General features: G+C 37.7%; 1 protein-coding gene across 1 annotated transcript in view; it reads left to right on the top strand.

Annotated features, from left to right (window-relative positions):
• Window positions 1–24,309, top strand: part of LOC121726230 (5'-3' exoribonuclease 2 homolog) — a 31,081-nt gene extending 6,772 nt beyond the window's left edge. Inside the window, exons 8-17 of the mRNA XM_042113472.1 lie at window positions 343–534; window positions 837–923; window positions 1,095–1,252; window positions 2,135–2,303; window positions 2,489–2,578; window positions 2,657–2,813; window positions 3,172–3,371; window positions 3,789–3,969; window positions 4,352–4,516; window positions 23,751–24,309. Coding sequence (XP_041969406.1) covers window positions 343–534; window positions 837–923; window positions 1,095–1,252; window positions 2,135–2,303; window positions 2,489–2,578; window positions 2,657–2,813; window positions 3,172–3,371; window positions 3,789–3,969; window positions 4,352–4,516; window positions 23,751–24,112 — 1,761 coding nt within the window. The 3' untranslated portion in view covers window positions 24,113–24,309. The remainder of the gene's footprint in view (window positions 1–342; window positions 535–836; window positions 924–1,094; window positions 1,253–2,134; window positions 2,304–2,488; window positions 2,579–2,656; window positions 2,814–3,171; window positions 3,372–3,788; window positions 3,970–4,351; window positions 4,517–23,750) is intronic.
• The last annotated feature ends 744 nt before the right edge of the window (window positions 24,310–25,053 follow it).

Here is a 25,053-nt window from a genome sequence, read left to right as displayed (position 1 = left end):
GATAAACCCTGATTGAGCTGACTGATGATGATGAATTATAGCTAAGAACACTCTCGATCATGTCAGCTTTTAAACAAAAAAAACTAGATCAAAATCGGTCCACCCGTTTGGATGCTACGATGCCACGGACAGATACACACACAGACAAACAGACAGACAGACAGGCAGACAGACACGTCAAACTTATAACACCCCTCTTTTTTGTCGGGGGTTAAAAACTAAAATCATTTGAAATAAATTGATGAAAAACTTCTTTAAAATCTTAAACGAGCTTTTTATGCAAGTAAAATACGTATAATATGTGTAAAGTTTTTAAGATTTAATTTGTATAATTCCACATAGGGCTGGATAACGGACTCCGGGGAGGTGAACCTGGACCGCGTGCAGGTGATCATGGACGAGCTGGGCCGCATGGAGGACGAGATCTTCAAGCGCCGCCACTCCAACGAGGTCAGCTTCAAGGCGCGCGAGCGGGCCAAAAAGCAGCAGAAGGTCAACTTCGGCCTGCTAAACAACACGCAGTTCGCGCCCATGGTACGGCATTCAGATTATATTTGAAGACTTCTTTCTCTTCTTTTGTTTTTTACCTCATTCTAATTTGCAGAACATTATTTAATTTATATACCTTTTTAGGAACCAACTGGCTTACTGGCTTTGTGTGCTATGTTGTAGTCATTTATTTATATATTATATAAGCTAGTCAATTAAATGACTTAACTTTTATACTGCTACTAAAACATGCAAACCACCAAGGATATAACTCCGAACTTAGTGAAAAGAGATGTAGCAACTTCTCTATGTAACATAATGTAATATTGAAATATAAAATATTTCAGCCGCTCGGAGGCGGGTCTCGCGCCATGTCGAACGTGCGGCAAGAGGCCGCCGACATTCGCGTCGCCGGCATGCAGGCGACAGCCGCTGTAAGTTTCTTTATCTACTTCTATTTTAAATGTGGCCTCTTAATGAGTCGTCAATGTCAGAGTATGTTGAAAAAAGTTACAACCCTCAGACACCCAGTTGCTACTGTGCTGGTAATTTTTTTGTCAATTGTGTATCCGGCGTTTATAATAATTTAGTGATTATTTTACCAGCAAGAGGCGGAGGCGCGAGGCGGGCGCAAGCGGTCGGCGGCGGCGGCGGGGCTGGACGAGGAGGACGCGCACGACGAGGTGCGCCTGTGGGAGGACGGGTTCAAGGAGCGGTACTACGAGAGCAAGTTCGAGGTCGCCCGGGACAACCTCGAGTTCAGGTACAAGCACTATCAGACAAGCTCATTCCTAGGCAGATGGGGGACCTACGTAATTTGGTCGCGTTACGTCAAAGCCGTTATTTACAAATTCGTTATTGTAGACTTACGCCGAGTTTTGCCAAGCGATCTTAAATTTAGGAGGCCGACAACCGTTTTGAAACTCAAACGTACGAATCGGAATGCCGCGTCCCACTCTAACAAACATGAAATGACGTTGTTAGAGTAGGATGTGGCATTCTTATTTCGATTTGACCGTTTGAGTCTCAAAACGGTTTCGTTGTACGACTGCTGAGTCGACATAATCTAACTATTTATGTGCTTACGATACGATACTTTCTATCTTATATCGAGTACACTGTAAAGCAGCGCTGAAAGATAAACTTTTTTTTCACCTTTGTATGGAAAAAATCATGACGCACAGGCGGTTGCCCATACAACAACAGCGAACTCTATACAGGAGACCCATACACACCTTAACGTTTTATCACTTAGGGTGGGTTGCACCAACTTACTTTAACTTTACCTGTAACTTTAACTATAACTTTAACTACCATGCAAAATGTCAAATCTTTGGTTAAATTTAAAAATGGATGCCATCAAGACGCCATATTTAACCATAACCATAGAGCTCGACAAGGCTTTAAATGCACGTGGCGAAAAAAGGAACTAACGCTGTCATCATGCAAAATGCCATTTTTGTCAGTTCCTCTTTACCAGCAGCGCCCTCGCTCACGTTCGTCAAATTCTGTGGTCAAGGTTAAAGTTAAATTTGCCTTAACTATAACCATAACTTTGACCATAACTTTAACTTTAACCACGCCTCTGGTGCAACCCAACCTTAGTTTTGTTATGTCCTGTATATGAATTGGTATAATTTATCAGGTACCGCGTGGCGCTGCAGTACGTGCGCGGGCTGTGCTGGGTGCTGCGCTACTACTACCAGGGCTGCGCCAGCTGGAAGTGGTACTTCCCCTACCACTACGCACCCTTCGCCTCCGACTTCGTCAACATCAGCGGCCTGCAGACCGACTTCGAGAAGGGCACGCAGCCGGTCAGTGCAATATTTAGAAACGGTTTTGTTTCACAAATGAAAACTTTAACCAACTACATTACGGTATTCATACATTTCTTTCATTTGTAGCCGATAGACACTTTGATACTTTTAAATTTAAGGTATGATTTGTCTTTCAATTAATTTTAACTAATTAATTATTTATCTATTTACTGTATTTGTAGTTCCGTCCTCTGGAGCAGCTGATGGGCGTGTTCCCGGCGGCGTCGGCGCAGCACGTGCCGCAGCCCTGGGCCAAGCTCATGAGCGACCCGGTGCGTCATCATCTTTCATATGCGATATTTTTTAATCTTATTTCATATAAACATAAGTAACAGTTTTAATTATTGCAGTTTTCGCCGATAATAGACTTCTACCCGATCGACTTCAAGATCGACCTGAACGGCAAGAAGTTCGCGTGGCAGGGCGTCGCGCTGCTGCCCTTCGTCGACGAGAACAGACTGTTCAAGGCGCTCGAGCCCTACTACAAGGACCTGTCGCAGGCCGAGAGTGAGTGTACCAAATAATTTGGTGTAAGTGCAGTCTAAACTTCCATCCGATAAAAATAACATCATCGTATGAATGTTTTTCTGTCCACTAAAAGCGGAGTATATGTTTATATGGCGATATTACACACAATTAATTTTTATATAAATGTTAACTAAATATTGTAATACTTTTACTTATTCCCGAACGTATACGTAAACAGCGTATAAGAATGGTTGCCATTGGTATCCTTAGCGCTCTTCGGAAAAGAAAGTGAACGCTGCTGATGCTCTGAATCTGACCTGGTCGATAAGAGCGATTATCGCTCGGAGCTTTATCCATCCGGCCGCATGTACTAACAATAAACTTACATCTCGTACAGAGCAGCGCAACATCCGCGGCCACGACCGGCTGTACGTGTCGCCGGGCAACGCGAGCTACGACGCGCTGGCGGCGCTGTACAGCGGCGAGGAGGGCGGGGCGCGCGCCGACACGGCCTACCCCTACCGTGCGGACGGCGTGCGCGGCGACGTGCTCGCCAGCGCCGACTGCGTGCGACCCGGCGGCACGCTGCCCTGCCCGGTATGCGACGACATTGTTTTTTTTTTCTATAAAATTAGTGGGCAAACGAACAAATGGAAAGCAACTATCGTCGCACATGGACACTCGCAATATTAGAAAAGTTGCAAGTGCGCTGTATTATTTTTACCTAACTTTGATGTTTACAGAACTATAAATCAAATAAAGGTTTTGTGTGTCGCAAACGTAACTTAATTATCTTATTTCTCAGTCTAAATACTATTTGTTTGAGACAGATGCAAAAATGTAACAGAAACAGCGTTAACATAAACTTCTACCTTTTGTCAGAAGTCGTTAAGTGCTTTAAATATTTATGTACCATAGGTGGTGATAAATCCCACGTCGAGTACAGGTGTAAGGAATAAAATATATTATAAATATCTGTACTGAACAAACATCTTAACTGACGTTGTGACGCAGGTGGCGGGCCTGGCGCCGGTGCGCGACAACCGCGCGGTGTGCGTGCGGTTCGTGGACCCGCAGTACGACGAGAACTTCGTGTTCCCGGCGCGGCGGCTGGAGGGCGCGCGCGACCCGCCCCGCGTGCTCAAACCCGGCGACCTCTCGCAGCAGGAGAACCGCAACTGGAGGCCACAGATCGGTTAGTTAACTTCGTTGATTGCGTGGTTGTAAGGGCTCCCATACACAACTTCACATGTTGCGCTGCTCTGGGAACGAATTCCCATCGCATCGCAAATATCTGCGACAAAATCTATATATATATATATATATATATATAAATGAATTTTCAATTGTGTTAGTAACGCTAAAACTCGAAAACGCCTGCACGGATTGGGCTAATTTTAGTCTTAAAATATTCGTTATATTTTAAGACTAAAATTTGCCCTAGCCTATTATATTATTTTCAGTTTTGTGTGGGAGCCCTAAGCATCATCTTTGTCGCGGAGCAGGTGGTTATTAGTCCAGCGACTCGTCTGTACTAAAAGTGTTTTAGTGTTTTTAATATGTAATATGTTATGCAGGTATGGTGCGATCGCACACGGTGGCGTCGCTGGAGCTGGCGGGTCACCGCATGCTGGGCCACTCCCTGCCCCGCGACCGCGACCGACAGTACGGCAACGTGCCGCCGCCGCAGCCCCAGCACCACCAGCACCAACAGAACTACCAGCAGCAGAATTATCAGCACCGTGAGTACTATATTATAATTTGTGCGTTTTATGATGATATGCGTGACACATTATAATTGACAATTGTAGGTAAGTTACCTAACAAAAATTAATCGATAATTTAAAAATATCGAATCACTTCGTAAAGGAATTGCATTCGAAATTATCAATTTAAGATGGCCGCCCTTTTTTATCGATTTGATTTCGATTCAACAGAGTCAATCTCTATTGACATAAGTTCCGTTTCATGCATCTGATATTTTTCAAATATTTTCGTAACAATAATTTTATACTCCTATTTCACAGTTAATATTTATAATTTTATATTAATAAGTTAGCATTTAGCAACTTTTCATTTTTATTCATTTATAATTATAGGAAACATTTGTTTTTGTAGATGGAATATAATTTATTACATTTTGATTTTTTTGTTTTCTTGTAAAAAAAACCCGTAGCAAGGAACATGAAAACTGTCACCCATATCATCTTAAAAAAAAATTCTCTTGGCTGCCTCAAACAATACGAATATGCGACCGGCTTAAAGCGTCTCTATCTAATATTTACATAATTAAAAACAAAATACCATTTAAAATCAGACTGATGTTGTACAATGCTCTCGCTGACTCCATTATTAGTTACGGAATATCCAGCTACCCAGCTACGGTAGAACCTACAAAACTTACCTTAATAAAATTCAAAATCTCCAAACTCGAATTCTGAAAAATATTGTGCCAACTGATATCAAAGAAAAATATAACAAAAATGAAAAAGAATTGTATAAGTTTTGTAAAGTTCTTCCGATCACAACCAAAGTCAAATATTCTATCTTAAAAGAACACTTCTTTGATGACGACCTCCAGAAACATAACATTACACACAATTTCCAGACAGGAGAAAAAACTAAAAACCAACTGAACATATCAAGGGCAAAAAATGTTAATGGAGAGAGAAGTAGAGAACAACCGAATATATAGTACCGCGCCTACGAATAATAAAAACTAAGGAAACATAACTCCCATACTTTAATAGTTTTAAATTAGGCTCCTTTTCGAACACTAAAATATGACAATTCAGATTTTCGCCAAGGTCGTATCCCAGGTAACGTATCATAATATTGCGCGCCGGACGACAGCCTGCGCGGTTATTGTCATTGTCATAGTTATAAAACAAATAATTGTCAAAAGCGGATAGTATTATGCAGTATACACCAAGCACATATCTACTATCACGAAGAAACGAGCACGTAATTATTATTTTAAAATCAAATATTTTCCTCTAGACATCGACAATAATTATAATTTACGTGTAATAAATTATGAACAAACCTTGTACGACTCGGGCGAATCTAAAACTGTCCGAGCACCTAGAGAATACGTTTTCAGATTACAAAAATCTATGTGCGTAATTATTACAGAATTGAAATTAAAAACTTACGTAAATTTTGTACTTATAACTCACAATTAATATAATATTTTAATAACAGTGAGCAGTTTTTTATTTTTGTTCATTTACAATATTAAAGGAAATACTTATTTGTTTTTGTCGATTGGACGTAATTTATTACATTATGTTTTTTTTGTTTTGTTGTAAAAAAATCCGTAACAAGAAATATGAATACCCATATCATCTTATAACGTATTTAGTATAATGTCAGCCAAACCCTAAAATTTCTTTTATGATTAAATTGTTACATCTTGCATAACACTGTCCATGGCGACTTTGTAAAAATTTTGTAATTATATTATTTTTTTGATTATTGCACTTTTAGAATAACATGTAAATTTAATAAGACAGACACAAAGAGACCAGCTTAATTTTACGCAAATACCCTAGCATCCAACTTAAATAAACCATCTTTTTTGGGTCGACAAAAATACAAGAAATTTAAGCATAGTTTTAAACAATTCACTTACAGATGAAAGGTTATTCCTGTATTAAAAGTCGTATCTGTATGACTTCTACACCATTTCACTTAGGCATTTTAACAACAAAAATATTGTAAAAAGCTACGTAAAAAGTAAGTAAACAAACCTATGTAAACAAATTGTAAAATGAGTTTGACAAAATTGTCATGTCAACCTGGTTGAATGTCACTCGAGTATATATACACGAAAAATGTGTACCGAACACATGCATAAATATGCATGTATTGGGTCACATTTTGTAGCCTTTTGGTGCACTTTTTTTGACGGAGTTACTCTTCCTTAGTTTTTATTATTCGTAGTACCGCGCCTAATTAACACTCTGGACCCAATAATTGTAAGCAAAATCACAGAAAAAAATATTAAATACAAGCTAAAAACATTATATTTAAACAAATTCCTAAATGAATAGGACTGACATCAAGATTTATTTTCTTGTTAATAAGCACAGAAATGGATATAGTTAGAACTGCCATGTGTATGTACTTCGCGTGCCATCGCGTTCCCAAACGTTGTACAATGTCAAAATTTCGAAAGTCTGTTCTTTAGTCTGCGCTCCACCGTTATCAGAATCGGACGTTAATCGGAATTGTAAAAATATCTAATTGTGCCGTATTGGGCTGTGGAAATTCGACTAGAAACGTTGGTCTAAATAGTGGATACGTTTCTTTTCATCGGTAAGTAATTTTATTATTAAATCATGTGTCCTTTATTTTAAAATCAATTATTTAATGTTAATCGTGGGTGGTTGTAGTTTTTACCATGAAATCTACGTAACTGCGTGTGTACCGCATGATTCATAATATATTGCCGCTTTAGTTAGAAAATTAAAGAGCCCGTTCTGTTTGTCCGCTGTTGAGCGCGCAATGGAAATAAAACATCGATACTTTCACTCATCGCTTAGTTTCGAGGTACAGTCAATATTCTCATTTTTCTGTCAAATGAAGCAAATAGTGTTGTACATATTCTCGATTCTAATTAATCGATTTTCGAAACAGACATGAAACAGAGGAATGATAATGTTCGCTTTGGGATATTTTGTGACTCGGTAATTATATTTTATGTAATATGTATTTTAAATGTTCCTGTTTAGTGATTTAGTTTAGAATTATATAATATATTACTATCTGTCCTGGCAAGCACGTATCTTTAGATTTATCATTCCTCTGTATATTAACTCGAATAATAATCGATTAAAAAAATCGATATACCTATTAAAGTGGCAAAAGAGACGGGGCGCGGCGATGCCTTCGAATCGATTCCACGCGTACGGGTATTCCCATCACTAAAGCGCTCTTGTGACGTCACAGTAGGTATGAAAAAAGTGACACGCTCGTGTTCATACAAATTAGAGCGACATGGCGTTTCTAACTAGATCCATTTCTGTGTTAAAAAGTAAGTAATTGCAATTCTACCAATTTTTTGTTGAATATTTAAGTAAGTATAATTAATAAGTTTATTATGTTGTTTTGTTAAGTTTGTTAAAAAATATTAATTTCTTTAACGAGTACTTATAAAATAATTGTAATGACAATGTACTTAATTCTTATTATTATTGTAATACACTCCGGACAAACCTTCGTGGTTTATGGAGAGTATATCTCAAACGTCTTGTATAATTTATGAAAATAAACGAATAAATAAATAAATAAATAAAAAGTAAAACGCACAAACTATAAATAGCAGCATATCGTCTTTTAAGGAGAGAGATAACTTTGTATGGATACCATACTAAAGCAAGTTTACTATTTAATTATTTTAGGAGTTTTTGTCGAGCGATACGTGTTTATGATTGGCTGATACCATGCGTCTTCGTATTTTCTAACGAATGGCATCGAAATTTCAAAATACATAGCCAAAAAGCGACTTACGCGGTGTTATAACTTAAATGACGATATGTATAAGTATTTTTTTAAAGTGACAACTTCTTTAGCGGCTTGTGCACCTGATTTGGGAGGGGATAATAGTTTTTAAATTTACGTGATACGTCAGAACCTAATCATAAATTCGTAAGACGTAGCTGTAGGAAGTTATTATATCCCCCCTGCTGCATGCTGCTTTATTTTTACTTCTGGCGGCACTCCCGGAGTGCAACCCGTTGTTTTTATTTCAAATTGAGTTGGTACGATACCTTCCAAAAAGTGAATCCCAAATATACAAATTTTAACTTTTTTGCTATTCCTTCACTATTGCATAATTAGAGCTAGCCAGTACAGTAATGTACTCTAATTCCACCTAATTACCCAGGTTCATTTAAAATTTCACCTGCATACTTTCTATACATTCAATTCGGTAGACGCACGACGCACGACTGCCGTTTATAACACGTGCTGTATGTGAAATATTTTTGTCACGTCCATTTTGTATTAACCATTGCACACCAAGAACTTCTGGTGTGTGAATATTTTAATTCGTAAAGGGCAAATTAAATTAAGTCGCAATTACAGGAAGCGTATTCTATAATTTTAAAGCAAAACCATTAGGGTAAGCTTGGACCTCAAATTGAATAGAGGCAAAACATTGTGCTTACTTGTCCATTGTACGCCTAAGACGTACAAAAACACCTATGAATAACAAACATTAGCGCAACAATGGTTGCATAATTGCTACAATCCGTTTATTTGTGTCGTTTATCTTACATAAAAGTCGCAAAATACTCGTCTATAGTCGCATAATCATTCTGTATAGCGCATAATCGTTGTCTATAGACGCGTAATCATCTTTATTCGCATCGATTACGGCAACAAAACATGCAATTACGCCGGCCAAATATTGTCGTGATGCAGCGGGGGCGGGGGAAGTGGGGGCGGGGGAAGTGGGGCCGGCGAGAGGTGACATTCAAATTACCCGCGACACCGGGTGCGGAGTAATAGCGCGAGCTATTGTCCGATCGTAATTATCGAGGGCCGAACACAAAAAAGCAAGTGCGAGTCGGGCTCGGGTACGTAGGGTTCCGTTTATTAGTCATAATCATAATATCTTTATTTGCTCGAAATGTGGTTACAAAGGATGACAAAATGATACAGTACCAGCACACTTCGCTAATACATTGTTAGCATGCAAATGTTAATTTCTTAAAAGGAGTAAGACAATATTAAATATAAACATTCAGACAGAATAACAAAATCAAATTTAAATAAGTAATACAGTGCTAAGTGTCATTTAAAGAGTAATTAATCATCTTTATAAAATGTTTTATTTATATTTTTGATGGTCATCATCCAAAATGTTATAAGATACAGAAATTTAAGTCAATAGATTGAATTACTTAATGAAAATAATGTCCTATGGGTATAAAATTGGTCATTAATTAGTAAAATGTTAATAATGTTAAAGAAATATATGAATTAAAAAAATAATGATAATAAAATATAGTGTCAAAATTAGTTCAATAATAATAAAAATAAAATGTCAAAAAAAAAAAAGATTAATAAAATAATAATAATAATAAAGTCAATTGTCAATTAGTCGAGATTACATTAACAATAGTATGTGATGTCATTAATTTCATTATAATAGCAATAATTTCTAATGTCTAGGTTAAAATTAATGATAACTAAAACTCTTTATATTATTTTGTTGTTATCATTGAAATAATCAGAAAGGTTATAATAGCATTTGCTTATTAAAAGTTCTTTGACAGATTTTTTGAACATGTTTATACTGACATTATTTTTTCTTATAGATAGTGGCAATTTATTATAAATTTTGGATGACATACCTAATACACTTTTACAAACAAGTGACGTTTTATAATTGTTTGTGTATATTTTATCATTGTCACGTCTGTTTCTTTTTACGACCTCAGAAGTTTTAGGAAATAATTCAGGATTTTTATAAACAAATAGTACCATTTCTAATATATACAAGGACGGAAGTGATAGAATTTTGTGCTTAATAAAATATGCCTTGCAGCTATCCGTTACCTGCAAACCAAACATTGCCCGAATACATCGTTTTTGCATTTTAAAAATTACGTCTTTTTCAGGCGAATTTCCCCAAAATATTATACCATAGCGTAAGAGAGATCCAACCATGCCATGATAAGCAGTTAATATTCCATCAGTGTTCATGATAGGAGCTAACTGAGCAAGAGCATAAGAACAGCTACAAATTTTTTTGCTAAGTTTTTCTATGTGAGATTTCCAGTTTAGCTTGCTATCAATATTAATTCCTAAAAATTTACAGTCATTTACGCGGATAACTTTTGTATCACTATAGTGCACATTAATTTCGGGAGGGGATTTTCTTTGTGTGAAGTGTATGATGCTAGTTTTGTTTAAATTAATTTTTAAATTATTATTGTTTAGCCAAGATATTATATATGTCAAAGTTTTATTAATGTCGTTTTCATAATTACTTATTATGTCACAAGCTATTGTTAGGGTACTATCATCCGCAAAGAGTGTCATTGGTTTGTCAGTTGTTTTAGGGAAGTCATTTATATAGATTATGAATAGAAGAGGGCCCAAAACACCACCCTGTGGAATGCCATAAATCAAGTATCTCATCTCAGATATAAACACATCCTCCTGCAGTGTTTTGGTGTTTATTCGCTTTATTTTTGTACACTGTTTCCTATTTGATAAGTATGACTCTATTAGTTTCAATGCATTTCCGCGAATACCATATGCCTCAAGTTTTTTTATTAAGATTTTGTGATCAATTAATCAAAGGCTTGGGTCATGTCGCAAAATATAGAGCATATCGGATTTCCATTATCTACATTATTCAGTACTATCTTTAGAAAATCAAAAATGGCCCTTTTTATATCCATATTACGACGAAAGCCCTTTTGTTCCTTACATAGTAGGTTATATTTTTCTAAATAATTGTACAACTGATTGTTAATATGTTTTTCAAAGATTTGCGAAATCACGGATGTCAAGGCTATAGGTCTGTAATTATTTAGTAATTTTTTGTCATTTTTTTTAAATAATGGCGTGATGACGGAGATTTTTAGTTTTTCCGGGAATACACCGGATACTATACTCAAATTTAGGACATAGCTTAAGGGATCAGACACTATTTCACTAACGTTTTTGATCACAGGAGTTGATACTTCATCCCAACCAACACTCTTTGAGTTTTTTAGACCTTGAATAATTTTCTGTATGTCTTTAGGTGTGCTGGGGGCGATAAAAAATGAATTCATTGTAGATGAAATATTGTTAGTAATATTTTTGCCGTGTCCAGGGATGGGGTCAATTTTGTCTATGAAGTAATTATTAAATGCGTTTGAAATTTGCTTTGGTTCTGTTATCATGTTGCCATTTACTATAATTTCTGATATATTATCCCGAGGTAAATTTATTTTAGTTTGTTTAATAATATTCCAAATAGACTTCGTTTTGTTTTTAGACATTTTTATTTTATATGTATTTTGCGCTTTTTGAGTTAGTTTTATTATTTTCTTTAATGTCTTTGAGTATTTTTTAAATTTCATTTTATTTTCATTGTTAGGAAATTTTCTATATAACCATAATAGTTTTCTTTTCTTTTTACAACCCAATTTGATTCCCCTAGATAACCATGTTGGCTTACTATATACTGGTATTCTTATTATTTTATATGGAAAACATAAATTATAAAACAACAAAAATGTTTCCAAGAAATAATTATATGCTTGGTTAGCGTCCTCAGTGGTATACAAATCATGAAAACTTAAACTAATAAGGCAATTTTAAAATTTGAGAATATTTTCTGTACTATAGTCACGTTGTTTCTTACGCCAGTATTTTATTGTAGGCATATGCTTAGTCGGACAATGGATAATTTGCGCTGAGTGGTCTGATAAAGCTAATTCTATCACTTCAGTCTTACAGTTTGTACTCAAGTTATGAGCAAAATTGTCTATGCAGGTTTTACTACTGGATCTGGTAGGCTCATTGAGGGCAAGTTTGAAAGAAAAATTTGTCAATAAACATTGAAAATCTAATGTCATGTTATTATTTTTTAAAATGTCAATGTTAAAATCTCCAGCAATTATAACTTGTTTATTTTTCGTTGAGTCGTTGAGATGTGGAAGAAAAAATTTATACCTAATTCAATAATTATTATTGTTCACAATATTTTGTGTCCCATCTCTATTCTCATCCTTCGTCTCAGTGTTTAGAGTAAAATAAAATATAATATTTCTTATTCTATTCCTAGTACTTGTTGCTGTAGCGACAGCGAAAGTACATAATATAGCATCCAATGATATTCTATGTTACTAACGTAACTAGATTGGAAGTTTACGGTAGCAACGCGTTGCCACTTCGAAGATGCCTGCAGCGTGGCCTGCAGCTCCTGCAGGCATATCTCACATACATAATGACATAACGAATATATGACTTGACATTGTCTTTTGAACAAAAAAGTGGTTACGCATTTCTGAGAATATTTTGTAAGACATTGCTACTTTAATATTTTAGAAACTCATTGATAGCATCTGTGAAAATCACAAATGTCTAGAAAATTATGAACCGCATTAGATTATGTGTTTTTGTGACAAAAATGTTAGATGCGGAGTCGTAAAATATTGTTACTTAATAAGTTTTTACCCTTCGATTACGGAATACTAAAAAAGAGTTTTAAATACCGGCGATCGGGGTATTATCCGGCCGGGCGCGGCGTTTCCGCCCTTTGTGGAGGTGTCTTAATGCGGATTTCGCATCGTCCTCATCACAAATACTCCTAATCCGCTAAACGTCGAAAGGTTTTTACTTTTTTACAATCGCCGATAAATGTTGCCGAGAAGCCGCTCTTTGTTGACGCAGCACTTTAAATTTGTGCGATTCCTTTATGTCCGCTTCCGATATTAAAAAATGTAAAGTTATTGTAGCAAAAGGGTGCGAGCTGCGGCCTGCGACATCTCGAGTGGTGTCAAGATATTGATAAATTCTATTGTATAGAATATAATACGGTCATCAAAGTATTTTTTAGTTAGGGGTTTATAAGTTTCACAAAAATATAGGTTCTTGTAAACATTTATATTATGGAGCAGTTAAATTGTACGATCAAACTATTTTTGAGCTGCTACCTCCTTGGACTCAAGGTCAAAAAGCTTATTTTTTCTGGTTCTATACTAGCAATGTAAAGACTATGTAGTTCTCATCTTGTATTCTATTATTTTTTGTTTAGCGAATAAAAGAACAAAATGAAATAATTTTTAAGAGCAAATTGAAATAAAATATCCCCGTCGAAGCGGGAGTAACGAGTAACAAATATTAATTGACAGTCGACGGGCCGCTTTGTTTAGACACGTCAATCTTACAGTCAAATAAGCGTAATCAATTAAAATACCCCGCAATTCGGGGGCGCGTAATGACGACACGTGGCGCCCCCTGCCTGCACCCCTCCGCCGGGGCAAACTCGACCCTGTACCTGGGACATAGAGGCCACAGTCCCTCGTGCGGTTAAGTAGAGTTTAATAATTGGAAGTCAAGGTGGCTGAGCTATGTTTTATTGCTGTTTGGTGTTCCGGAGCGCGGTATCGACAGTGTGCGATGACTACACATACTCTAGATAGTATCGGTCTACCCAAATGATGTACAGATAGTATGTAGTGTTGATTTACATTATAGTATCAGGAGGCAGCATCATTTCAGCGCTGAAACAGTTGTGTACAGAGGCGGCGTAATGCGCGGGCCTCGCGACCTTTGAACCACGAGGAATTTTTAAGGATTTACGAATTTAGATACTCCAATTTTCATAAATAAAAGTTTGAGTATCCAAAAAGCTATTCTCTCAACAAAATCCGTCCTCTTGCGTCATCAATCAGGAGGCCACGCAAAATATATTTTGCCCATGTCAAAAGGCCCCGCCACTGCGCTGCATCATATAAACGTGTTTAAATCCAGTCCACTACTGGGTGGCTTTATAGTCCTCGCTGGCTCCAGCTGCAACCATATCAATGTGAACCAGCATTGAACACTGGTGGGTGGCGTCAGGCGTGTATACGTCGTACGTACCGCTATCACTCGAACACTATTCTCTACCTTTGCGCGTAGTGCTATTCTTAATGTCCTCCATTAGTCACAAGATCCTACTTCATTGTTTTATTTAAGCTTCATTACACTCAAAAATTAGGAGTAAATCATGTGATAAAGGTTGGTTAATTTTCCTATCAGGTTGTAAACAGAGTTACTATTTGCTGGAAAATTTGCTGAAAAAGGTTTTTGCCACTTACCGCCATAATTAACGGCACCGATACCATACTACCGCTAAAAGTCCCTTTGTACCCTACCTATAAGGTACTGTTTGTACCCATTTTGCAGCTCGTAATCTAGTCCACTATTCACAGGCCGCAGCTCGCTACGGCAAAAGTCGAGTTAGGCATAACGACGTGACAAAGGGAGGAGCGGGTCGATCGTCTAAAACGTTATTCCCGTGACTTAGGCACTTGAGCACGCGCCGCGCGCCGCCCGCCGTCTCTAATTATTGCTGGCGAATCGCCGCCGCTCGAGAGCCCGTCTCGTTTGTTTTGCCAGTTTTATATTTTTTACACGAGAAATTGCTTAAGGCACGTCTGCCGGCGGCAGGGGGGCGTGGCGGGGGGAGGTCACCCGTGATGTGATATTGTCACGGAGCGTGTAGTACCTGTGTGATGCGTGTAAACTATGTAATACTTATGCAGGATTTGAATATTTAGTGTGATGTAACTACTTTCAAATTCCTAAAGCTCAGTAGTCAAGTAGTCATGTTTAACATCGTGTAATCACAACGATGAAACGAATTACAATGTTTTGTAACTTTTGTCGTGGATAAATGAAGTTATTCCTGTAGTATAAAGTTATAAACGTACAATGTATATTCGTATAACGTACAACATACGAACTTATTAAGTATCATAAAATCAAAAGGCATCCAGTAGAACTTACTGTAATTAAACCTAGCATATTGGATTCACTTGATCACTGTAATAACTTTTTTTCTAATGTTGGTCAAATCTAGCAAATAAGATACTTACAGTTAGCACGGAAAATGAAGCGTCACTTGCATCTAAAATTAAAATTAGCAACGCACCTACTCAGTCCCTTTTCTTCCAGCCCACAGATGAAAGTGAAATGGATTCAATCATTAAAAACCTGAAAATGGATAGTGCTCCAGGCTTAGATGGAATTACCAACAAACTGCTAAAAAGTCACATTATTATACCATTTACCTTTATCTGCAACCTTAGTTTATCTGAAGGATTTTTTCCGTCAATGTGGAAGACAGCAGCTGTTACACCGGTATACAAGAATGGTAGTAGATCAGATGCTAGTAATTACAGACCTATTTCTTTTTTATCTTATTCATTGCACCTTGAATAAATTATTGTACAAATATTTCCGGTTTCCCACACCGGTTTCGGTGACGGTGGCCGGTTTCATTGAGACCATCCCACAGGAGTAATTTTATAGTGCTCAAATGTGTGCACAGTACATAAGAGTAGGTATACTCTCTATTCCTTTTACTCTCATAGCCCAGTGGGCCGGAAGAACGACACGACTGGCGAAAGATCAGGCCCAGGGCCCATCCAACGCATGGATCATTACTTGTCAGATGATTAGGTGATCAGCCTGCATTGTCCTAACCAAACTTGGAAATAACATATTGTTTCCAACGTGAGAATCAAACCCACGACCACGCTAAACCACTGGACCACGGAGATCACGATACGTTCTTGTAAATACTTACTGACGTTTTTTGAATAAATTCAATTGAAAAAGTTATTTCATCATCATCATCATCATATCAGCCTATATTCGTCCAAAAGTTATTTATTAGCAATAAAATATTATATTATGGCTAAATATATTATTTGATTTATTAATTTTGCGCACATCAACAGTTTCTATGCCCCGTTCAAAGAAACACATAATTTTTTAAGTGTTCGGGACTCGGGAGCATCACCCTGGAACTGAGTTGTCCCATGACATGCCGATCGCGCGATCCGCTGCATTGATACACATATTATTGCATGACGAAAAACTTGTCAATCAATGTACAGCACGTAGTTTGCATGTAATTCGCATCATTCACTACAATACACGATAATTCGTGCATTACAGCACGTAATGCATGTAATGCAGAATTACCGTTTAGCGAGCGCTTAAGGCGTTCGACACAATCTCCGTCAAAATCTTGTTGCATAAGTTAGAATTAATGGGAATAAGAGGTAACGCCTTAGCCTGGTTCAACAGTTATTTAATTAATCGCAAACAATGTGGTAAAATTAACCATCATAGAAGCAATTTACAAAATATTAATTTTGGCATACCACAAGGGAGTATATTAGGCCCTACACTCTTCATTTTATATATGAACGACATATTTAATATAAAAGTCCACAAAACCGATATTATTTGTTACGCTGATGACACAGCAATTTTTTTTATGGAAATAATTGGGCTGAGGCAGTAAGCATGGCGGAAAATTCACTTAGGAAAATCGCTAGGTGGCTCCAAGATAACCTACTTACTCTGAGTATCCCCAAGTCTAAAATTCTATTCTTTCATAAAACAGGAGCATCAGCACCTCCTGTTAATCTCAATGTTACGGTACATACATGTCCTATAAATAGTCAACAATTATTAGTAAAATGTAACTGTGAGCAACTAAAAAAAGCTACCTTCGTAAAATATTTAGGGGTCATGGTTGACGACAAATTAGACTTCCAGGAACATCTTGTCAGCACATCTAAAAAGATCCGAAAGCTTATCGACATATTCAAAAACTTACGTACATCTGCCACTCTACACCTACTTAAAACCGTTTATATATCTATATGCCAGTCAGTGATATCATACTGCATACCAATATGGGGAGGTGCAGCAACCTCTAAAATGATAGTCCTGGAAAGAGCGCAGAGGTCAGTGCTTAAAGTAATTTTAAAAAACCCATCTGGTATTCTACATCAAGTGTATATAAAGATTCAGATGTACTCACAGTTCGCGCCATTTTTATACTTCAGGCTTGTGTTAAGGAGCATCATGCTTTTCTTAAATCCCCAAATTATGATGTACTACGTACAAAAAGAACTTGGAAGCTGCCTCTACCACAACCTAACTCTAGTTTTTCAAGACGACTTAGTCCATATTTTACACCCATTTATATACAATAACTAGCTGTTGCCCGCGACTTCGTCCGCGTGGACTTCAGTTTATAGCGCGCGATGTCAACAAAATTGGTGTCAAAAGCTTTTATAAAAAAACCCTGGTACCCCTTAAATCAATACAGCTGTGCAGTGTGCAAACAATAAGTACTTCATTTTTGTATGTTAAACTTTATATATTATGTCAAATTTTAAAGCTTATTTAGCCCCCCAATTACACAACTTTACCCATAAACTATTTATCATTGATAGGTTTAGCCCCAATTTCACCAACGTCTGTTAGTGTTAACAGCTTGTTAAAATATCCTGTCTTCTCTTTCATTCATATGAAAAACGAAACAGCTAACGTGATACTAATTCGAGCATTAACTTTAACAGTCGTTGGTGAAATTTGGTCTTAAGGTTACGTCACTGCCTGCACAGATAAAGTACTGAGTTATTTAATATCGTAGAATAGATATAACAATCGAAAAAAATCGAGACTTAAATGTAAGATGATACCACCTCTTATAGAAAGACTTTTGAGCAAGCGTCAGCGCGATGTAGAAGACGCACGGCGCCATCTATTATGAATTTTTTGAACAAATTTACGACCCTTACAACCCTTTTTTCCAGTAAAAAAGTAGCCTATGTCCTTTCTCAGGCTTTAGACTATCAGTATACAAAATTTCATTACAATCGGTTCGGTAGTTTTGGCGTTTGGCGTGAAAGCGAGACTGACAGACAGACAGACAGACAGAGATACTTTCGCATTCATAATATTAGTACAGATTATGTGCACACTGCACAGCTGTTTTTGGGTATTTTGATTAATTAAGGGCCGTGCTACACCGGAATGGCAGCGGCGAGGCGAGCACTTTCAGCGCTGCCATTCCGGTGTAGCGCGCTGCGCGGCCCTAAGAGGGGTACCACTTACCAGGGTTTTAAAAAGTTTTTAAATTTGACACAAATTTTGTTGACACCGCGCGCTATAAACTAAAGTCCACGCGGACGAAGTCGCGGGCAACAGCTAGTTATGAATAAAAACAATAATATATAATAAAGTAGGTATGATTAGTTCTGTTATAATAATGAAGTAAAAAATAAAGCGCCATCTGTTTTCATATATTAGAATTAAAATGTTGATTGCATTGATATATTTTCTGGATGGAATATAGGCCAACACAACACACTCGAACTCCTTAGAAATGCAGTAGGAGTTCTATAAGATAAGATAGATTGATTATTATTATAGCAAGTGATAATATTATTAAACATAATATTCTAACGTATTAAAAACTATAAACAAAAACATAATAACTAATAAGTATGATTAGTTCTATGTTACAACGAAGTTAAAAAGAAAAGCGCCATCTGTTGAATCGTATTAGAACTAAAATGTTCATTGCATCGCGTCGATATATTTCTGGATTTTTTATAATATTATACATAAAATATATTTAAGATTTTTGAAATATTATTTTAATACACATCCAAGACCCAGGAACATTGAAAACTTTTTGTTCCGCCTGCGGGACTCGAACCCAGGACCCCCGGGATGAGCGCTGGCCACGCGCAATGCGAAGTAATTTTCATCGATATTTTCATGGAAATAAGATATTTTCCCACATCAAAATGTAGCCTATGTCCTTTCTCAGACTCTAGAATAACTGTGTACAAAATTTCATTGCAATCGGTTCAGTAGTTTTGGCGTGAAAGCGAGACAGACAGACAGACAGACAGACAGACAGACAGAGATACTTTCGCATTTATAATATTAGTATAACTAATAAGTATGATTAGTTCTATGTTACAACGAAGTTAAAAAGAAAAGCGCCATCTGTTGAATCGTATTAGAACTAAAATGTTCATTGCATCGCGTCGATATATTTCTGGATTTTTTATAATATTATACATAAAATATATTTAAGATTTTTGAAATATTATTTTAATACACATCCAAGACCCAGGAACATTGAAAACTTTTTGTTCCGCCTGCGGGACTCGAACCCAGGACCCCCGGGATGAGCGCTGGCCACGCGCAATGCGAAGTAATTTTCATCGATATTTTCATGGAAATAAGATATTTTCCCACATCAAAATGTAGCCTATGTCCTTTCTCAGACTCTAGAATAACTGTGTACAAAATTTCATTGCAATCGGTTCAGTAGTTTTGGCGTGAAAGCGAGACAGACAGACAGACAGACAGACAGACAGACAGACAGAGATACTTTCGCATTTATAATATTAGTATAGATTAGTATAGATGTAAAACGAAAATGCGTCCTAGAAGATAGTTCATTAATAGAAGTAAAGAGAAAAGTTAAAAACTGGCTCAAAACTCTAGATTATCAAGAAAAAGAACAATTGCTACGAGGGATATATAGATAGACAACACACACACACACACACACACACACAGCGCGCACTTAAAACTTAAAATTTAAAATCTTTAATGAGTAGCCAGAGGCTCTTTTATTTGTTTTTCAAATATTATACCTGTTTTTTTAATTTAAATCTTAACTAAACTATATATCTAAAAGAAGGAAAATATATTGGTGATCTGCAGGACAGGCTCAGCCTAGTGCAGGCGCCAAAGTTATATAATATGTGTAAAATCTGTTATTTATTGTCTTCGTAAGTTCATATACAACTGTATTGTACTTCTAGGTCATATTATAACTACACATTGTAACAGATGCTAAAAGTTTTAAATAAAGATTATTATTATTGTTATCATTCTCACTTAGCTCACACACAAACATCCGCATCGCACTGAAGTCTGAAAGCCGCGTGAAGAGCAATTTGACTCGTGAATATCGCAAAGCCTTTTAGCTTTGTGGCGCGATTGTCTACAAAGAATATAAAAATCAGCCCGGGCGGGGCTTAGCGTAATTTAGGCGCGAAGCCGTGTGCGCTTTCAGGCGTCGAGCGCGACCATTAGCTGGCCATTATGTCGCGCCTTTGTTTTGTTGCCAGCGTCGCGGCAGACTGCGGCCTCATTAGTTTTGTTGTGCGCATGTTCACAATTATACATGTATTAGGTTCTGAATCCTTTGTATAATAAGGTTCTAACGACTAACACGATATTTTTTTATGCTTATTGCAATTTGATTGCTCAAACTGTCTCCGTAGACTGGTTTGGAGTTTGGACATAATAATCTCAAAATGTATGATGTCTAATTAAAGTGTCGTTGCGTATCAAAACAAAAAGTCCGTCGTTAACTTTAGTTTGATTCTATCCTATAAAAGTGTAATACTGCACCACTAGTTGCTCATTTAAAAAGTATGCTAAACTTAGTTGTTGAAAATGTCAACAACACGACTATAATGTAGACTACAAGTAACATCTAGTACAAGAGCGACATGAATGTAGGGTTGCCATCACCTTTATTGCCGTCGTCGGTCTAGCACGACAAAAATCCCGGACATTTGGCCGAAATATGGCTATTTCCCCGGACACCCATTAAAACTATTTACTATGAGTCCTTGAAATCGTACTTGATTTTGATCAAAGAAGAAAGAAAGTTGCTTAGCCAGTTTTTATCTTTTGTTTATTGCTGCCTGGCTAAAAATTTGGCTTTCTCTCAACAAAAGTGTCCGGATTTCACCCGGACACTTTTCAAAAACCCAGCCGGACGGTCCCCGGACGCCCTTCAAACTAGGACAAATCCAGGGAAATCCGGACGGATGGCAACCCTACATGAATGAAACATGGATTTCGAGAAATGTATGAGGAGTACAGGAGCACTCGTGTTGCGGCATAATCCCGCGGCAACAATGGCAGCTAATGGTGCGGGCGTGCGGCGTGCGGGCGCGGGGCGGGGCGAGCACGCAATTACGTGCGCGTCGCGACGCCCACCGTACGGATTAATTGGTGCCAAACGTCGCGCCACGCTTAAACACCTGTGCTAAAAGTAGCTAAAAGTGACGCCTGAAACTAGCCATGACTTACATAGTTTGTAATCTTAGCACAAAATTGTGTCGATTCTTGGTGAAAGTTTTACCAATGTGAAAGCTTGCTACTGAAAGCTATAATTTTATCAGTAACTTGCTAAATTGTTTAAGAGAAGAGAGAGCACGATTTTGAAGTGTTGACTAGACTAACAATTTTTTAAAATAATTGAGTAGGCTGGCTTAAAAATATAGTTGCTTGAAAAAAATATATTAATGCTAACATACGGTTTTACTCGATCGAGCAATCACGTAAAGTAAAAACCACAGCTTGGGCTTTCGTTCACACACTCAGCATTAAGGCCCTTCCACACGCGTTTTTTACGCTCGTTTGTATCGATACAAACGCAAATTGAACGCTAAGCAAACGCAAGGAACCCTAAAGTTTTTAACTTTATATCTGCCAAAACGCGATGAAAACGCCAAGTCAGTGCGCAAAAAATACGTCGTATGGAAAGGCGATAGTTGATAGTTTTACTCCAAAATCGAGTAAAAATTATCGTGTGGACCGCAAAACTCACACGCTTGACTAAAGCTCGACGGCTCGCGTCGAGTAAGTTCGAAGGAAATAAGATTTATTTAATTCCATCGAACCGGCTCGATGCGAGCCTTCGAGATGTGGGTTTTGCGGTTCACACGATAATTTTTACTCGATTTGGAGTAAAACTATCGAGTAAGAAGCCTAACGCCGTATGTGAGTACATAGAAATGCTTTTGATTGAACAATAAAGGCTAAATAATTCTAGCTAAACCTTACTGATGAAAATCAAAGTCCTCACTGATGTAGATGATGACCGCGTTGAATCGTGTCGAGTCGTTTTGCGAAGCTCTCAAAACGTAGGCCCGGGTAATTACCGCAATGAGTATTCCCTGTGTATCCCCCGCGCCCCCGCGCCTTCGCGCCCCGCGCCCCGTCTTTGTACACCAATGTCAAAGGCATAGTGAGGCAGAATATCGATATATTTATTAGCTCAAGGCGAAGGAAAATATTCAAATTTTGCGTTGGGTTCATGGGAGAATTCAATAAAAAAGTATATAAAGAAAAAAAAGGAATATTGACAATCTATATATTAATACGTGAGCCAAAAACTTGGTATCCCTTTTGACGAAAAATGGGGAAACGTAGGTGAATGAAATTTTGCACAGTTATAGTTTATATCGTGAAGGAGTGCATCGAGCTAATATTATTTTGAAATTATGCTTTTAACATAATTTTTTTTAACAAATAAAACATTACACACACTACAACACACACACTACGAAAAATGACAGATTTTTGAGTGACAAGCCTATACATACGAATTAAACTCTTTTATTTTTGTTTGAAGTCTGTTGACAACAAGGTGACAAATTGACAATTGATTATAGTTTTTTTATTGAATCTGAGATACTAATAGCAGAGTAGACAGAATGACTAATAGACATTGCTTACACGGCCAATCTGAGATCAGCTGAGTCCCAGAAACAAGAGTTGAAAAAAATATGATAAAGTCAATATTTTTTTACAAAATATAGGTAGTAGTCTAAATGTCGTTGAAACTAAGGTCGAATTTCGACCATAGGGCGATCTCTAGTATTTTTAAAGCCTTATGTTACAAGCTATATTATTAGGCCAATTAAAACGGAATTGGTCCAGTCGCTGCATCTAAGTGCAGCCAAAAGGGCGTTACACTCGAGCCCAATTGGAGTATCGAAAAAATTTGCAAACGAAAGTGGAGTCGATATCGCGCCCCCGGCGCTACGTTATACTTCCGAATAGCCATCTCACCGACACTACAGAGTTACAGACTGTACTTCTTTGGACTAATTATGTATATTGTATTGCGAAGATCATCTGCTTGCCAATTTAAAAACCTTTGTGTTTTTTTATTGTGTTACCAGGTTTTTAGTGGACTGTAGGCTGTAGCCAAGGGGCAATTTGTGGTGTTTTTCGACTTAACTTCATATTTACGTTTCGTATAATTTTGAACATTATTTATAGGGTACAAAAACTTTTCTACTGACATCGTATTTTATTTTTATTTTTCCTTAATACTTTTTTGATATTTGAGTGATGCATACTACATAGTTACATTATACAGCTCTCGCCGCAAATCCTCAGCTGTGGAGTGTGTTGGTATATTCTGTTTGCGGCGGCGCTGAGCCTTCTCTCCCCGCACTCCGCCCTGCCCGCGGCGATCCCCTTACCACACCAGCTTAGATGCCGGAGGATTATAGATGAGGGTTAAGGGATAGGCCCTAAATGAGATCTTCAAACGTGACATTTCTTTTATAGAAATATGTATGAAAGTAAAAAATGGTCATATTATTGTTTCAGAGCGCGCGCACACGTTCGGTCCGCAGCGCAGCGGCTACGTTCCGTACCAGGGCGGGCCTGGGCAGGGCTACCACCAGGGTCCGCCGCAGGGTCACCAGCAGGGCCATCAGCAGGGCTACCACAGCCAGGGCTACCGCTCGGGCGGCGACCGCCGCGACAACCGCTACGACCCGCGCGGCCAGGGCTACTCCAGCAGGCAGGGCGGCCAGGGGTACGGTGGTCACGGCGGCTCGCGCAGACCCCAGGATGACCAACACGGGGGCCACGGCGGGCGCAGGCCTCACGACGACCAGCAGCAGGGCTACGGCGGGCCGCGCAGGCCGAACTCTGGCAGCCGTCACCCCGGCTCCACGTGGCGGTGAGGCGGCGGGGCGGGGGAGAGAAAGAGCACTACAGACTCGATGATATGCACTATAGAATAGAATAATAGACACCATCAGGTATTTCGCGCAGTTGACAACCCTGATAGAGCTGCTGCTCGCCTATATAAATTCCAATTGACTTTTTACGGCCGTTCCTAATATTTGATCTATCTCTGGTTTTGCCCTACTAGAGATAGGAATAGCTCACATTAGACATAAAATATATTTTATGTCAATTGTGAGCTATTCCTATCTCTAGTAGGGCAAAACCAGAGGTAGATCAAATATTGGGAACGGCCGTTAGTCTGTGACGATTGTGTCTGAATGTGTGTACGCGTCGCGTTGCGGTCCCAATTGACCCTTAGACGATGACCTAAGACCTAAAATCATTTTAAGTATTTTCATAACCGGAACTAGACTGATTTTTATTGACATAGTTACTGTATATAATTTACAATTTTTATTTTTGGGCCCAGTATTGATTTATCTTGTTCTGGAATATTCTGTACGCAAAGCTACGCGAACTGTTTGTTTCTTAGAATATAAAATACTTTATTGTGCACATAATACAAGTAAAACACATAAAATAACGAGTACACAAAGGCGGTCCTTTTATTAAATAGCAATTTCTTCCAGACAACCTTTGGACTATTTAACTTTATCTTAAAGATTCACAAATTATAACACATTTTGAGGCTTCAGTAGTATAGTGCACTGGCAATAAAGTAGGTATCTAAGTAATCGTTCAACATGATCACAAAAATGTATTTATACTGTAATTATTATTATTTATAATAACACACATAAATTAATTTGGTACTTGCTTTCTTTTTTAAAATTTCCTTAGAACGAGGTGTCCAGTTAACATCTGCGTGTTATATTAATAATTTAAGAGCTTTTTAATAATTAATAGTTTCTATCGCGTGCCGAATAAACCAACG

Source organism: Aricia agestis, chromosome 4 (assembly GCF_905147365.1).
Source record: "Aricia agestis chromosome 4, ilAriAges1.1, whole genome shotgun sequence".
Taxonomy (NCBI): Eukaryota; Metazoa; Arthropoda; class Insecta; order Lepidoptera; family Lycaenidae; genus Aricia; species Aricia agestis.
The sequence above is the reverse complement of the archived record's forward strand: the minus strand, read 5'-3'. Positions and strand labels throughout refer to the sequence as shown.